General features: G+C 33.8%; 1 protein-coding gene across 1 annotated transcript; it reads left to right on the plus strand.

Moving 5' to 3' along the window:
• The first annotated feature begins 7385 nt into the window (after positions 1-7385).
• LOC115964210 (protein STRICTOSIDINE SYNTHASE-LIKE 13) lies at positions 7386-9849 on the plus strand. Its single transcript, XM_031083568.1, has 4 exons — positions 7386-7909; positions 8148-8432; positions 8528-8695; positions 9258-9849. The coding sequence occupies exons 1-4, from the start codon at positions 7542-7544 to the stop codon at positions 9664-9666; spliced, it is 1230 nt and encodes a 409-aa protein (XP_030939428.1). The 5' UTR covers positions 7386-7541; the 3' UTR covers positions 9667-9849.
• Positions 9850-18521: the final 8672 nt, after the last annotated feature.

Consider the following 18521-nt stretch of genomic DNA (forward strand, 5'->3'; position numbering starts at 1 on the left):
TCACTCTCAAATAATTAGGACACTCTTTCTTGAGATGTCCTTGTCTGTTACACTCGAAGCACGTGATTCCTTGAGAGGATTGAGAGTCCTTTCCATATTTCCTCTTAAAATCCTTTTTCTCCTTTCCGAAATTTGGGAATTTTCCCTTCTCAACAAACTTTCTATTTTTCTTGAACTTCAAGAACTTTTGGAAATTCTTCATAAGATATGCCACATCTTTATTGACAACATCCTCATCCGATGAGTCATGAGCATCTATCCTCTCATTAATTGTCTTAAGAGCAAAGGATTTGCTCTTCCTTTGTGACAGCAAAGACAGCTCATAAATTTGAAGTGAGCCAATTAGTTCTTGAACTTTGATATCATCAAGGTCCTTGTTCTCTTCAATTGTTGTGACCTTTGCACGGAAGCTCTTCGGCAATGATCGAAGGATTTTCCTCACTATCTTTAAGTCCTCCGTCTTCTCACCCAAGTTGAACTTGCCAATAACCACCTTATTCAGCTTGCCATAGAATGAGTCAAATGACTCGTCTTCACTCATTTTCAACTCTTCAAACCGAGTGGTTAGCATCTACAACTTAGTGTCTTTCACCTTCTTAGTGCCTTCATAGGTGGTCTCCAATATTTGACATGCCTCCTTGGCAACAGTTACGTGAGAAATCCTATGAAACTCATCTGGAGAAACACCACAAAAAATTGCATTCAAAGCTTTATTGTTAGCGTTAGCTCCTACAAGGGCAGCCTTATCCCATGTGGATTTAGTAGCCTCCGGCCTAGTCCATCCAACATCCACCATATCCGAAACGGTTTCATCAATTGAACATAAAAATGCCATCATCTAGACTTTCCAAAAGGTATAGTTGCTACCATCAAAATATGCTGGAGTATTGAGAGATTGAGATCGGTCCATCACAAAAGGGTCAAGGATCACACTCAGGTATTTAAACCACAGCGAGTGTACCTACTCTGATACCAATTGAAAGTTCGAAAATGTGTTAAAAACAAAAGAGCTGTTTAGACCCCCAATTTAAACTTGCGGCTCAATAGATTTTACTCTAACTTATACTAAGTACGGAATAGAGTAAATGTGAGCGGATAAACAAATAAACTACTCTAAGTCATAATCAATATAACACAACAGTAATATGAAAGCTAAAAGAGTAGGGAAGAAGAATGCAAACACAAGAAAACACTCTGATGTGTTATCGAAGAGGAAATTGAAGTACTCAGTGTAAATCCTCTCCGCTGCCCTCAAAGCAATAATCGATCCACTAGACAATCAGTTGAAATACATGGGTTAGCAAGAGACCCTTCAAACCTAATCTATCCGATGCACCTAAGCCCTCCAAGCTCCTACTCCAACAAGGCTTATCGAAACCTTGTCTTGTCTAGCTCTTCAGATCCCACAATCCACCCGATTGCATCTGCCAAAACCTGGCTTCTTCCAATGCTTCCCAACAGTACCAAAACCTCATTGAACACTCTGAAAGGGTGTGGTAAGTGTTTGGACTATCAACCTCTCAAAGATATGGAAATGGAGAAGTAGGGGTTGAGGAAAATCCACAAATAATTGTGTAGAGAAATGTGAGTATCACAATCTCTAACTTTCAAGGTTTGTGGCTAGGGTTTTCTCTCAGAAGCACTTCAAAACATCTATGGGTAATGTGGGTATAAATAGTGTAGGCATAGAAAGTGTGTATCAGAAATAACAGTCTGGCAAAACAGAATGTTTTGCAAGTGTCTCGCGGGAAGGCCTTACCCGTGAGATACTCGCAAAAACCAGTTGTCTCCATCCTATCCTAACTCTTCGCATTCCAGTCATGTGCAGAGCACATGCATTACTTCGCGGGATGCTTACTCGCGAACTACTCGCAAAAACACTTCAGTCTTCAATGACTTGAGTCTTCACACACTCTCTCTCTCACACACAACCCTTACAAATAAATCTCATATGAAATATAGGATATAAAAGATTGAACATAATTACAATCAAATTTGGCACAGAATAAAAGCCAACAAAACACATAGTTGTAAATTATAACTTTACAAAACTCACTGCTAATTTCTTTTACCTTCACTTCTATAGAGGGTAGAACCATTAATTCCTTGACTATCAACAGAGGCCTAGCTAAACATCCTTTCATTTTTTCTTCAAATCGTTGAAGGCGCCTATTTAAAGCAGTAACCTTAAGAGCAAGGTCTTCTATTTGCTTCAACCAGACCATAACTCTCCGACATTGGTCTTCCATGCTAACATCTTCAGATAAGGCACGCATTAGCCTCACATCTTTCCAGATTGACTCAAGATCAAAACCTGTTGATGGCCTCAAATCTGTAATAGATGCTCCCATCCCATATAACCACCTTCTGCCATATGCAAATTGGATCCTGCTTCTGATCACTTTCATCTTTTTCCTGAGCACTAAATCTTCACGAAGAAAAGCAGGAGCTTTGAGTTTTGCCCAACTCTTTATCTGCTGCTCTCTTTTGCTTGCAAAAGATGCAATATAATAATTTGCAGGAAGACAAATTTCGCTCACCCACTCCATCCAAACTTTCTCCCTTTCATCTAGGTCTCCATCTCCAACTGCTTCCATATCTTTCAGAATATCATATATGCATCTGATGCCCTGCCTTACTTGCTCAACCTCCCTGATGGGGAAGGGGTGGAAAAGGAACTTTTGACTTAGCACGAAGTCAGTCTGCTCTAACGAAGAAGAAATGATGGTGTTTGTCTCTGATATCACATTCACCTCTCTTGACAAGCTGCCTTCACATTCTGTACTGACATTAAGGATTTGTTTATGTAACCTAAGCAGATCCTGTATATGAGATGTTGAGCGCTCCACTAACCCGTAAATTGAACTCTTTTGCAGATTAAGTCTAGGCATCCCTAGCAGCATAAGATTCAGTGAGTTGTGAATAAAAAATAATGGAAGTAATAGCGGCGGCAGCAGAATAAAAGTATAAAAATGAGATGCCTCGAAGAACATTCGTCCACACCCCCGCTTTACTGATGTGATCACAAAAGACATAATAGTAGCTTTATGTTCAGTTCCTTCTCCCTGATTTTTATCTTCTGCTCTTTCAATACCAAGGAATTTACTTTCTTTAGAGAGAAAATCTATACGAAGCATGAGGCGCTTTATCTTGGGACTTAACTTCGGTCCAAGAAATTTATCATTAAAATAGAAGCCAAATCGTGTCTTTCCTGATATGTTCATTAAGTGTCGATCATATCTTCTGCAGAGCGTACAACATCCCTTGCCCCCCCTGCCCATTGATTCATATCTTCACTTGGTCCTTCCAAAGATTCTATATGGTCCAACACAGCAAGCATGAGCCTCAATTCCCTTTCTCACAATCCCAGCTGGAGCCGGAGCTTGAGTTGACGTCGGTTTGCTTCATCTAATTCTTCTATAAGAATGCCAAAAAATCTCATAAGAACAACCGCAGCCATTGTATTCCAATCCAAAGGATGGAAACTAATTTGGGTTGAAAGTTAAATGCTCAAAAGGATAGTGATTTTAGGGAGATGGAAAATGGAGAAAAGAAAATAGAGCGGACTTTATTTTTTTCATTCTTTCTTTAGGCTTGTGTTCTGACTTCTGAACAGGGTTCAGTTGACCGTTGGTAATAGTATAAACGGTAAAGAAAGGAAGATAGCACTCTCTCTTATATATATAAAGCAATGCGGTTTTGCCTTAGATGAGAGATCTCTTGGTAGTGCAACAACTTTTGTTTTTGGTTTGTGTGTTTTGCAAGTACGTTTGGCAGTCTTCTTTTTGATTTATGCTCTATGGAAATTTGTATTTGGTTTTGTTTGTTAGTTTGAGTCACTGATAAATATCTCTTTGAAGGTATTGATCAGCAATGTAAATTTCTCTTTGTTTTGGGTGCAACCCTTAATCCTTGAATTTGTGAGGAAGAGCTATTTTGGTTTGGGTATTTTCTTCTATACAGTCTCTTGAAAAGAAAGGCAATGGATCTTATTGTGGGCAAAAGAAAATAAAAATAAAGAGAAGATGAAAGAGATGATAGAGAGTTACGGAGGGCATTGTGAGAGAGAACATAAAAAAATAAAAAAAAATAAAAAAAAAATTGATGGAGAATGTCAAAGAAGAGATGGGAATTAATGACGATAATTAAGAAAGGAAAACAAAAAAAAACCAGCACTATAACTTTAAGAGAAGGAAAACAAAGGATCTGACAGTGAAGAAAAGAAAAAAAAGAGAAAAAAGAAGAAGAAAGAGATGAAAAAAAGAGTTAAAGTAGGAGGAGATAGTCACGCGGGGGAGGGGGAGATTCTTAGAAGGTGCTTGATATATAAACACCATTCTATATTTTCTTAATTACAAAAATATCAATTTGATTATGTGTCTAGTATCCACTGTTTATAATTTCAGTCTACAATTACAAAGGTTAGATCCTTTTATAGTTGTACTCTGATCATGTAATGTATTATAAACCCAATTTAAAACATTAATATTATTATTTTCTTGTGTGTTCTAACAAGTATTATTGTTTACTAAAAAAAAAAATTAATCTTTATCCTATATTGGTTGTGTATGTCTAGTGTCCACTATTTATAACTCCAGTCTATAACTACAAAATTTAGACATTTTTGTAGTTGTATTCTAATTATATAATGTATTACTTTCAAAAGTTAGTCCAACTAATTGTGCTAGTATTCTAAGATTAAGAAGCAACTTCTTACATAAAAAATTATAAAGATATAATTTGTATTTAATACAACTAGTTGTAAGAATATTTTACAATTAATAATTAGTGCCTACATAAAAAATAAAAAATAAAAATAAAAACTATTTTTTATTGAGAAACTAAAAATAGCAACTTGGGAGAGGTCAATGAAAAGAATCTTTATTTATTTGAGAAGGTAACAAACCTATATTTAGTCCAACTATTTGTGCTAGTATTTTAGGATTAAGAAAAAAAAAATCTATTTAAAATATATATATATATAGAAATGATATGTCCACAACATTTTTATAACATTTTTACAACCTATTAGTTGTTATTGTTGGGTTAAAAAACTAATCTCAGTGCTAAATTCAAATTTGAACCAATAACAACTAACCACCTATGATTTGTTGTAAAAATATTGTAAAAACGTTGTGGACGTAGCACTTCTCATATATAAATATATATATATATATATATATATATATATATATTTATTCCAAGTGGGAGACCAACAAGCACGTTTTCAATACGAAGTCTCATACTAGCTCCCCTTTCCCTTTCCCCTGTGTGTGTGTTTGTTTCTTAAAAAAAAAAAGGGTCTCATACTAGCTAATTAATGCAGTAATGCTATGGTTAGCTTTTCTTCTTTTCCTCACACAATATAATCCACTAGTTAACGACCGAATATTCCAATACATCACTTCTATTCTAATCTATTTATTTTATAATATTATTAAAAACCACGTAAAGATAATTTCTATTGTATATTAACTATTTGCAAACAGAAAATAAATACATAACAAGCATTACCTCTAAAAATGTAATAATCCAAGTGGGAGGCCAATAGACAACGTTTTCTTTTGTTTTTTTCAAATGATGTTGCAGATTTGAGAGTCATTTGTCCAAACAAAGCTTTGAAAGACTTGTGGTACACAAAAAACAAGAACTCTCAATCAGAGTGATATCATTGTAGTGCTTGCCAAATCCTCTCAAATGCTCAAATCAGAACTCACAAATCCAGAATCTCAAGTGAATATAACAAGTGTTTGGGATTTCTCTCGTACTTAGGGCTGGGGTTGGTGTGGCCTAATGCTTATGATGGTTATCTCCTTCATTACCTCCAGTTTCTTTAGTTGAGGTGTGATAGGGGTAGTTGATAGATCATGGTTATTCCTCTTATTCTAGATTTTAGGTTTGTAAACCATGAACAAAATAAGTAAGTTTAGAAGTAAGTTTATTAAAGACAAGATCGCTACCAAAGTTTTGTATACAGTTTCTAGGTTTTTGTAAGTTTGATAGCTAGTCGATCAATCGAACGTGAAAGATTTCAATTGATCGAGCTTATTTTGGATTGATCGAAATGCAATAGATCAAAAATGACTCATTTAAATATATATATATATATATATATTAATGTCAAAACAAATGGAGTGTAAAATAAAATAGTTCTCTAAGAACTTCTCAAATTTCTAATAAATTTTAGATTTCTTTGAGTTTTAAGGCTGGCCTTTATTAAGATAGCTAGAATGATACCTAACAATTGCTGCATTTCCCTTTTGTGCAAGGTGTTTAAAGATCTACTAAGGCAAACAATGGCTGCAAACGTGTGGTATTTATTTGATTAAACAAAATATTTTCATTTAGGCAATATATGGAATGTTTAATTGGCGCAATTATATCAATTTTAAACTAAAAATCAACATGTGATAGGCTTTTTTTTTAATTTATAATTTTATTTAGTGACACTTGGTAAATTGATGTTAGTTTCAAAGCAAAAACAGTATTGACCCACTAAATAGCACATGGCATTTAATATTTAGCCGTTTTGAATGTGTTATGCAAATTTGACGGTATGATGTTGTAATATATGATTAATTGAAAATTTTCCCTCTTTAAACTATAAAATCTCCAAAATGACAAAAATAAGGTTTCAAGGGTTTTCTGGTTTTTTCAGGGATTTTGTGGAGCATTTTGATAGTTTTATGGGTATTTTGATTATATTCAGGATTTTGTTTGTTTTGTTTTATAGTGTGTAGGAAAAAAGAAAAGAAAGAAAGAATAAAATGGCAATAAATGGGTCTATTAAACACATTTATCAATTGGACGGGTTAGGGTTGGTTCATAGTTTTGGATCATCCATTGTCACCCTAAGCAAGACCAATTAATTGTCTCAGCATATATGTATTCAACCAGTTAAGCATCTTTCTAAAGGAAATTATTTTTGCACTTTCATTACCAATCCATTCCAATGTGGAAATCAGACTATGACCACATCTTGAATGGTACCGCAATGAATGTAGCTAGATGTATAGCAGTATTCTTTCTCAATATGTTTCTGCTGCATGGTCCATAAGATCCCATAAAGGAAAAAGCATCCACATTATGAGCCCTGTCAGTTTTGAATCGCTATCTTCAAAGAAGCTGGCTCATGATGACATTTTTCATAGAGGAAGCAATCACAGTTAGTTGCATAGTAAATCTTTAGAAAGTACTTTGGTTCAAGAATTTAGAAACAAATGGTTATTTGTCGTGATCATTTTTCAAGTAACTGGTTAGAAAACTATTAAGGCTAAAAATCTACAACCTTTCTCATAAGGAAATTATACATTCTGTTTGTTTGCCAACAATAAGAAAGAATGCTAAAAACATGGCTAACAAGAGACAACCTACTCCCAACCACATATCTATCACAAATAATGCATGCTCTCAAATTCTTACCATATCAAATTCTACCAAGCTAAAGTACTATCCTCCATTCACACCCCAACTCTTGTGAAATCCTATTAAGTGAGATAGATCACCATAGTACTTGATCTCTCTTTCTTCAACATCCAAACATGGAGAAGAAATTTCCACTCAAAGATGAAACATTATTGCAGCATCCAGTCCTCCTTATTCTTGTTCTAGCCTTGGGTTTTGTGATAATGGACCCATTTCATATGGGTCCAGTAGGAGGCCATGAATTTAAGCCTGTGAAGCACAACATTGCACCATACAAGCAAGTCATGAAGAATTGGCCTAGAGACAATCAAAGCCGGTTAGGACTTGGAAATTTGGTGTTTGAAGATGAAGTTTTTGGCCCTGAATCATTGGAGTTCGATCATTTGGGGCGTGGTCCTTACACAGGGTTAGCTGATGGACGCGTTGTTAGATGGATGGGTGAAAATGTTGGGTGGGAGTCATTTGCACTTGTAACAACAAATTGGTGAGTCTCACAAGAAACTTGAAAGTATTGTTCATACTACCATATAGAATACTTCAGTGTAAAAGCTGTTTTTAGTCGCTTTATGTTCTATGTAGCCTTTTTTTGGTTAACTATGTGTTGCCTTGATTTGGAAGCTCTTACTTACCCAACAAAATATTGTTAGACATATTTAATGCTAACATGTCAATTATTTCGATGATACCATTAACACATTCTAATTGTATCTGGCCCTTAAAAGGTCAGAGAAGCTTTGTGATAAAGGCATTGACTCAACCACATCTAAGCATTGGAAGCATGAGAAAAAGTGTGGCCGTCCCCTTGGTCTAAGGTTCGACAAAAAGAGTGGAGATTTATACATAGCTGATGCTTATTATGGCCTTCTGGTTGTTGGACCTGAAGGAGGACTTGCAAGACCTCTGGCAACCCACGTAGAAGGGAAGCCTATTCTCTTCGCTAATGACCTTGACATTCATACTAATGGATCCATCTTCTTCACAGACACTAGCAAAAGATATAACAGAGTGTAAGCGTACAAGTGCATATATTAAAACCATTTGAATTAATAAAACATCCTTCAATATGCCAAACATTGAAGCATATTAAATTTCCTTGTTGCAGGGACCATTTCTTTATATTGTTGGAAGGAGAAGCCACTGGTAGGCTTCTCAGATATGATCCATCTACTAAAACAACTCATGTTGTCTTGGAGGGCTTGGCTTTTCCAAATGGAGTTCAATTATCTAGGGATCAAACCTTCCTCCTCTATACTGAAACCACCAACTGCAGGTACTTAACACCCACCCCCCCCCCCTTCTTGTTCTCTCTCCTTAAACAATGTCAATTAATTTCTATATGGTTCAAATGATTCATAATAAATGAGATGTATAAGATGTCTATTTTAGAATTATAGTTAAATAATTAATTTCATAATTTTAAATAGTTTATGCTTTTGAGAGAAATGGTATTTTTTTTTTTTTTTTTATGGTATCAAAGCAGGAGATCTAGATTTAGAACATGTCTACACTCTACCTCCCAATTAAATTCACTATTTCCTAACCGTTTAACTTTTGGGCCAATTAGTAATTTCTCATCCACAATCACATTCACATTCACCCAGACCAAATTGTTTGGTATTTCTCAGACAATCAAGCAAATTATTATGAGCTACCAATATCACCGCTATATAAAAATACAAGAGTATTCACATCAAAATTTCTCTGTTGAAGTCCTGCAAATCTTTTACTAAGCTGGACATTTAGAAGTTAGCCACCTATTTTTCTTGAGTATAGCACAAAAACTATGTAATGACATTAATTCCATTATACATTCTGCATTTGCACTTTGACAGGCTAATGAGATACTGGTTGGAAGGTCCAAAATCTGGAATCACAGAACTTGTTGCAGACCTGCCAGGTTTCCCAGACAATGTAAGAATAAATGAGAAAGGCCAGTTCTGGGTAGCAATAGATTGTTGCAGGACAGCTGCACAAGAGTTTCTCACAAACAATCCATGGATACGAAGTCTCTACTTCCGGTTACCAATCCGAATGAGTTTATTAGCCCGATTCATGGGGATGAGGATGTATACGGTAATCTCACTTTTCAATGAGAAAGGGGAGATTTTGGAAGTTCTTGAGGATCGAAAGGGCGTGGTGATGAAGCTAGTGAGTGAAGTTAAAGAGGCAAATGGGAAGCTGTGGATTGGTACTGTGGCTCATAACCACATTGCCACCCTCCCTTACCCCTTAGCTAGTTAAGGCCTTAAACTTGATTTTGCTGAAACAGATTATTGGGGATTGTATTTATTTAAGTGTGGTGTATTAGACGGGTGACTTGATTTACGATTGTGTAACTATATTGGTAGTTAAATGACTTGGCCACTTAGCTTTGTAGCTTCAAATGCCTTGTGATTAATAAGTGGTTCCCTAACGTTTTGTATCTGATTGTATGGTCAAACTGTTTGAAATTGCTATGTTATCATTGTTATGCAGCAGTATTGCCAATGGCCAATGTGCAAGAGCTGTTGAAAATCGTTAGTGTGGACAGTGATTAAATCTTTTTTCCGTGTGCAGATACATAAGGAACTGCTAATTCAATCATTCGTGTGGTGCACTGTGAACTTCAACAAAAGAAAACCTAGGACAATTAGGAAAACACAGAATTCTAATTTGACTATAAATAGCATTGAAAGTACATAATAATAAGGAAATAAATACCCTAAACCTAAAATAACATAAATTACATTAAATAACAAAATTAATGAATTAAAAATAATAAATTTTAGATTCTGTCCTACATAAAAAATAAAAAATAAAAAAAATAAAAACATTTATTCATAAAAAGTTGTAAAATGTTTCACCTTTAAAAATTTGGTAAAATATTTTACAAAAACATTCAATGGCTTCCTTCGTCTGATCTGGTGGCTAGGTCACCGGTCTAGTGGCCAAAGCCGCCGCTTTGATGATTGGTGTGAGGGTCTAAGGGTCAGAGTCTCTGCTTTGGCTACCAGTTCCAGTGGCCTGGTGGCTAGAATTGTTGTTCTAACGACCAATGTCGAAGGTCTGGCCATTGGAGATATCATTTTTTTTTATAGAGGTTTGATAACCAAAATCATTGTTCTAGTGGCTAGAGACACAGCCATCAATGTTGATGGTCTAGTAACTGGAGACATCGCTATGGCGGCGATTCACAACAATCCAGTTGCCAGAGCCACCGTTTTAGCTACTGATTTTGGCTCCAGTGGGTAAGCCATTAATTTTGATGATTTACTTGAAAAATTTTACTTGTCATACTAGACATCTAAAAATGTTTTACTTAAAATGTTTTACATATAAATTTTTACCTATAAATTTTAGGTTAGAAAACAAATGGTGTTTATATGGCCAAAAATATCAACAGTAGCACTGGGAAAAGAAAACCACTACCAAATGGTGTTTCTATCTCTTTTGTAGAGGTGCAAAAACCACTACTTCTCAACACAAGGCATGACCATTATAGAGAGGACCAAGGAAAATTTTGCTAAATAGTACAATTTGTTAGGGACATATTTGATGTAATTAGCTAATCCTTTGACAAAACGTACTTTACTTGTAATTAGGTAGATCTAGGATGTATTTAGTACTTCAAGAAACAAGTATCAAGTCTGATCAAGAAACGAGTGAAAACGTGATGTTCATTAAAGCTCGACAAATGTCTCGACAAAATCCTTTCTATCGAGGATTAATGTTGAAGCTCGACAAAAACTCGACAGAAGCTGTATCTATTGAGAATTACAAAATTCTAATTTCCAGATCTAATTTCACGCATATCCATGAGTATTTGTGTAGGGTTTCTTTTCTCACAACCCTAAACATATATAAGGATTATTTTTAAGGTCGTCTCAAGTGATGCAAAGTGATAATACATGCATATTGTGACCGAAGACAAAATTGCCTTAGTTCATCTTTCTCTCTGTAGAAGCTACTATGTCTTTGCACCAAGAGTTTTGTGACTAAGGAGCTTCCTGATTTTCATTGTTGGATGAACTGAAGAACTTTGCAACCAACATCTTCCTCAAGTTGGTGTGTTAGTCACATACTGGGATCCGTGCATCATTGATTAGTCACGTACAGGAATTCATGCATTAAAAGGAGAGATTACCGTTACAATACAAGTCTAATTAGGTATTGGAGTAAGGGTTCAACTGTAGGTTGGTATTAGGTATTAGGATTTCTTTTACTTGTAACCGCTTATTTTGATAATAGTGGATTTTCTGGAGTTGTGACCTTAAATTCACCAAGTGGGATTTTGCCTCGGTAGTTTTCCCCATTCATAAACAAATCAACTATGTCAAATTTAATTTCCGCTACATTTAACTTAGTTGGTGATTTATTTGTGCTACGATGCTTATTGCATGTCATTAAATCTAATTATTTCACTTGGATAATTAATTGATTAATTTACCAAAGAGGTCAATACATTCTTGGCCTATCACAATATTAGAAAAATTTTAGGAGAATAGTACCAAACAAAGTTATTTAGTTACATAGCACATTTTTAGAACTTGAGTTTGTCAAACTCGAGTTTGACAAATCTATGTTCCAAGCTGTATGCAACCATAGTGATTGGAACTCAAGTTTGATCTAGCCCAAACTCGAGTTTGACAAACTTTAGTTCTAAAAAATGTGTTGTATAATAAATAACTTCATTTGGGTATTATTCTCCTAAAATTTTTCTAAAAACGTGTTATTTGGTAAATTTTACCAAGGACCAAAGATAGAGTCCAAACTTCAAGAAAATTAACCTAGGCTTGCTTGATAGCCAAAAACCAAACCATGATACACGCAATCAGATCTCCAAAAATCTATACCTCAATTATTTTTTTCTTTCCTAGCTCCAATTCTCCTACAAACTCTGAAAATTTCAAATCAAATTTTGCAACACTTTCTCACAGAATTACTATTAAGTACCAACCCATTTGGCCCACAACAAAAAGACAAAAAGGAAGTGTGTGGTGCCTATAGACTTGTTTTCTTCTTTGAAAGAAAAAAACAAAAAAGCACTGCCAAAGAAAAGTTCAGATTCTCTAACACACAAAAATCTATATATATCTACAAGCCGAAGTGTAGCATTTAATGTTGTTGTCGTCCCATTGAGCCACATCAACAATAATGTTATTACTATTCTTTTTCCAATAATTTTAAAATCCTATTAATCTATATCTATATACATCTAAATTTACCATTCTTTTTCCTTAATTTTTCCTATAATTTTAAAATCCTGCTAAAAATAAAATACTTAAGATAATGCTATACACCATAATGAGTTAGTTCCTAGTAAAATAATATTTACAAAATTAGGTTTAAGTTACAAAATAATATGTAGCATAGTATATGTCTTTGTGTCTGTCTCTCTATTTGATGATGGCTATGAAATATGTCTTTTATATCTCTAAAAACCTTAAGCATGATGCGTTAGAAATCTTTTGTCATCATGGGTCAAAAAGATCTGAACAACTGAAATTTGCATGTCTCGATAGATCAAGCGGTACCAAGGCATGTATCCCAATTCATTAAATCTTGATAGATCGAGAGGTATTGAACTAGGTATTGAGATTTTCTGTTTTGCCCTTTCTGCACCGTAGCTTGAGTAATTTTCATGTCTTTAACAACACCATTGATTATATTGTTCTAGAAACCACTAAGAAACTTCCCAACTACAAGTAGAGTACACTTTATCATAAGATATGTCAATTATATAAAAAAAATATGGCCCTTACAATTGTGTCCGGAATGACAATGTATGCTTCTTTCTCTCATACCCACCCCCCCCCCCCCGCTCTTTTGAAGTCTAATGTGATAGTTTTTAGACCCCTTAAAAACACAATTGGATTAACCTAGGTAATTAGTCAAGTTGTTGCTTAGTCCAAATTCCAAATCTAGGTTATCACAATCAAACAATCATATCATGCAAAGCAGTGAAAAGATAAATAACTCAATGATATGATCACCCAAGAAACCAAACCGGTAAAAACCTGGGGAGGATTTAATCTAGCTATCCTCAAGGTAAACTTGAATCCATTATGAAAGAATCAAAGTTGTTCAACAGGACTTAGACCACTAACATCCTATTGCTACCCATCAATAGAAACTTACTGACACGACCACGTGCAAGCTTCGAAACCACGGACTCCTTCTTTCTTAGATTCTCTAGTAAGTACAAGCACACCTGCTTGTGTTTCTTTAAGTTCTTATGGAAGCAACTGAATGATCATCAAGCTCTTGAAGAAATCTCCTTCTTGAAAATCCTAAGCTTGTGTAAAGGAAAGCTCCTCATAGATCTTACAAGAGATTTACACAAACAGTAATATGAGCAACAATAAAACGTGACTAGAGTTTGCCTTATATATCTAGGGCAAATTAGAAAACCCTAAATGTTTTAAAACAAACTAGGGTTGAGTTGGAATTCTGCAGAAAATGCATCTGACCCGATTTTTGATTGATCGAACCTAAGTTTCAATCGATCAAACCAAGCCGAGAAGCATAAATGATTTCTGCATCAGCTTGTTCCAACTTTACATAAATGAATCAACTTTGAGCAAGTATAAACATGACTAAACATCTTGTTTTGATCATGGTTTGCCAACAATAAACATTAAAGTTCTAAATACATAAAATCCTAAGTCTTTAGAACCTAACATAATAGGTTTGTTTAGCTATAACATTTTTGTTACGTTATTGAAGAAATTGACCCCATTGTCAATTATGGTTTTTATAATTATTGTTGTACAGTAATCTCAGCTAAAAACAAATTTGCTTTTTTTATTTTTAGGTGATTCGTTGCTTTTAGTACTTTTCAATTACATTATGCGGAACCACTGACAGGATACATATTTCTCAAAAAAAGAAAAAAATATGCTGACAGGAGATATATCAAAACTACCATATTGGACTGAAGAATTGCAGTTGCTATATCTATCAAGTTAGCTTTAGTTTTCTGGGTTTCTTCCTGTTTCATTTTAGGTCTGCAAAACAAATAGGAAGGACTTGGTTTGGCTATCAGGTTAGCTTTAGTTTTTGAGGCTGATGGTGCTACCTCTTCAAAAGTGTTGGGAAGCATAAGAGGGACTTGGTTTGGCTATGGATTTGAGCAAGGTGTTGTGACAAGCGACGTGACCTGAAAAGAGAGGATTTCTTGGTTTTTTTTTAATGGTAGTGTTTGTTATACACACTCTATTACACTTTTTTTTCACTTGAAATCGTGAGTTGAAGACGTAATTTCTTTAACTCAGGATTTTTTTTTTTTTTTTTTTTAAATGTGTAACAGAGTATGTAACAAGCACTACCCTTAAAAAAACCAAGAAATCCACTCTCTCTCTTCAGGTCACATCACTTGCCGCAACACCTTGCTCAAATCCATAGCCAAACCAAGTCCCTCATATGCTTTCCAGCACTTTTGAACAGGTAGCACTACTAGCTTCGACCACCGCTGTGTTAACCGTGGGATTCTCCATAAAGGGCACAACAACTATGGACTAATCAATTGGGTAGTGGCAGCTCCATGATTTTCTTTTCTAAGGGGTTAATTAGTAAGAAGATGAATCTTGTAGTACTCTACATGGTTTTCTTATTACAAATTTGTCCATAGTATTGATAAGAGAACAAAAGATAAACTATAATTTCATTTAGGATGTTTTTTCTTAATACAATGAACATATTAATTATTTTTGCTTAGATTAAACTTTAGAAATCATCTATTGTTTCTAAATAAAATAAACATATTAATCATTGTTGTTAAGTAAACTTTAATGATTATTGCTTAGAATAATCTTATCTATTAGTTTATATCTTTACTCTTTACAATTATTTATTCAACTCAACTTTGACAATTATTAATCTTTGCCTCCACCAAGTGACTGACTCACACTCCAATCCTCACTCAACAAATAACAAATTAAAAGTATATTCAGATTCAACCACTGCACTTACAAATTCAGTCAAATTTATAAGTCAAAGTAAAGAAGACATAAGTAAAAAAAAAAAAAAAAAAAAATTTCCATATTTGTTAAGTAAATTTTTTTTTTTTCCCCATATTTGTTAAGATCTAAATGGAATCAACAAATTTCTACTTCTAATGTTGGGCTTACTATTCCTTACACCCCCTAGATTAGATCAAATTTGTTTATTATTAAGCTTTTTCTGTGTATAAAAGGGCCAAGACATTCTCAAGATAATTATATTGAAGCTTATTTTAGTTGGACATAAAAAAAAAAAAATAAATAAAAATTGGGTGATAGGGTCCAAAATTTTATTTTAAAGGGTCAAAACAAAATTATTTTAAAATATTACACATAATTTTATTTATTGTCCAGCTCATGGGAAAAAACTTAAGTACTTCCTAAGTGTCTGTTTGAGAACAGTTTATTTAACTAAAACTAAAAACTTTTTTACTGAAAGTACTGTAGATAAACTTAAAATGTAGCTGAAATAATATAGTGGAACTCATGAATAGTACCAAAAAGTATAATGCAACCCATGAATAGTAGCAAAAATAAGCTAAATAGTAAAAAAAACTGGTTTTTTAAACCAATGCCAAACGCATATGAGAAATACTAAATTACTTCCAAAGTGTCTATTTGGAAATGATTTATTTAACTGAAACTAAAAACTTTTTGTTGAAAGTACTGTGATAAAGCAAAAAAGTAGCTGAAATAGTACATTGAAACTCATGAATAGTACCAAAAAGTATAATGAGACTCATGAATAGTAGCAAAAATAAGCTAAATAATGTTTTTTTTAAAAGCTGGTTTTTTAAGCCAATGTCAATTGCATATTAAGTGCATTCTCATCAAGAGTTTTAAAATTTTTAGCATTTAGCACTTTAAAAACCAACTTTAGAGCATTTAACACGTCATTTTACAGTACATCTAACATCAAAACTTTTTTTTTTGGCCACTTCTTTAAAATATTATTTATTTATCATTTTTTATTCTTTTTCGAGAAAGAGCAGAGAGTGAGATCTGAGGGGAGAGAGAGAGAAGGGGAATAATAAATAATAAAAAATGAGTAGCAACTTGCTACAATAGGGTGTTAGTAATAACATCTTACTGTAGCAAGGTGCTAAAAAATTTAAAATTTAGTACAATTGATGTAGGGGCCTTTTTAGTGGTTTTGTTGCTAAAAATAGTTTTTAGCATTTATCCACCTTTGATGAGAATGTTCTAAGTATAGTACAGTGGTGCTCCCTCTACTCACATCTATGATGAACCCACCATAAATTTAATGAACAAACCCCCCATAAATGTGAGAGGAGAAGTGCTCCGGAGTACCTAAGAAGGTGCCTTAACTTGGCGCCGCACCTATACAGTCACTGACTTCTTCACCGCCAAGCATCGCATATCAAACATTAAGCTTGCAACCTCAAATTTTTTTGAGTTTCCAAGCTCCAATTCTGCTACAGTCACTAGAAATTTCAAATCAAATTTCACATAAACAATTTCTCACATTAAAGTTACCATCAAACCACAACAAAAAGAAAACAAAGGAGTGTAGGGGCCAAATTGGCCATTTATCACTTTTCACAAAAATTATTAGCAACATACCACTATTTGCAAAATAAGTAGTAAAATAACACTTTTTTAAACTTGAGTTCATGAAACTCGAGTTTGCTGTGTAAATTGAGTTTTAAACACTCGAGTTTCATTAAAAAACTTATGCTAACGTGGATTTTTTTTATTGAAAAAAATGCCACATGGAACTCGAGCTTGGTAAACTCGAGTTCCATGCAATACAATACTCGAGCTTATCCAGCTCAAGTTCTTTGTAAATACAAAACTCAAGCATAATGCTCTTTTTTTTTCTTTTTTCTTTTTCTTCTATGGTACTCGAGCTTACTAAGCTCGAGTTCCTTGTAATATGGAACTTGAGTTTGGCAAGCTCGAGTTCCTTATACTTTTTTTCAATAATTAAGAAATAAACATAAACATAAAAATAAGTAATTTTTTTTCATTTGAATGCACAAACATATGTTTTTATTTATTTAAATAGAAGTATTGTAAAATATAGAAATTTTAATTTCAAAATATTAGTTTTTAGGCCATTCATACCCCTTGTTCATTCATTTTTAACACACTCATCAATTTCTAACTTCTCGAAAGCATTATGGTCAAATTGGTTAAAATATTGGGAGTTACAATGAGAAATTAGAACAACATGTAAAAGAAAATTTTATATATTTTACAATGTTTCTGTTTAAATAAATAAAAACATATGTTTGTGCGTTCAAATGAAAAAAATTACTTATTTTTTATGTTTATGTTTATTTGTTGATTATCGAAAAAAAAGTATAAGGAACTCGAGCTTAACAAACTCTAGTTCCATGTTACAAGGCACTCGAGCTTAGTAAGCTCAAGTACCATAGAAGAAAAAAAAAGAAAAGAGCATTACGCTCAAGTTTTGTATTTACAAAGAACTCGAGCTTATCAAGCTCGAGTATTGTGTTGCATGAAACTCGAGTTTACCAAGCTCGAGTTGCATGTGACATTTTTTAAATAAAAAAATTCATGTCAACACAAGTTTTTTTAAGAAACTCGAGTGTTTAAAACTTGATTTACATAACAAACTTGAGTTTCAAAAAAGTGGTATTTTACTACTTATTTTGCAAACAATGGTATGTTACTAATAATTTTCATGAAAAGTGGTATATGGCCAATTTCACCGGAGTGTAGGTGCGGTGCCTTTAGACTTGTTTTCTGCTTTGGAAAAAAACAGACTTTTTTGAAAGAAAAACAAAACAAAAGCACTGCTAAATAAATATTCAAATTCTCTAACACACTCATGTCCACCACAACACAATAAAATTGGGAAAAATTCTATATAAGTGGGAATAAATTTCAAGCACAGCAGAAGTACAACCATACAAGAACACAAAAATTTACGTAAAAATTCTTTCTCTTTTAAATGAAAAATCACGAGACAAACTTCAAAAAGATACAAAGAAAAAAAAAAACACTCTTTTTATTTTCACTCGTTGTGTATCTCTCACAATTTTTTCTTACTATATATTTTTCTCCTCTTGCTCTCGCTCACACACTTCTCCAAGACTGCACTGTTCTCAGTCTCACTCGCTGGAACGT

This window comes from Quercus lobata, chromosome 10, assembly GCF_001633185.2.
Source record: "Quercus lobata isolate SW786 chromosome 10, ValleyOak3.0 Primary Assembly, whole genome shotgun sequence".
Taxonomy (NCBI): Eukaryota; Viridiplantae; Streptophyta; class Magnoliopsida; order Fagales; family Fagaceae; genus Quercus; species Quercus lobata.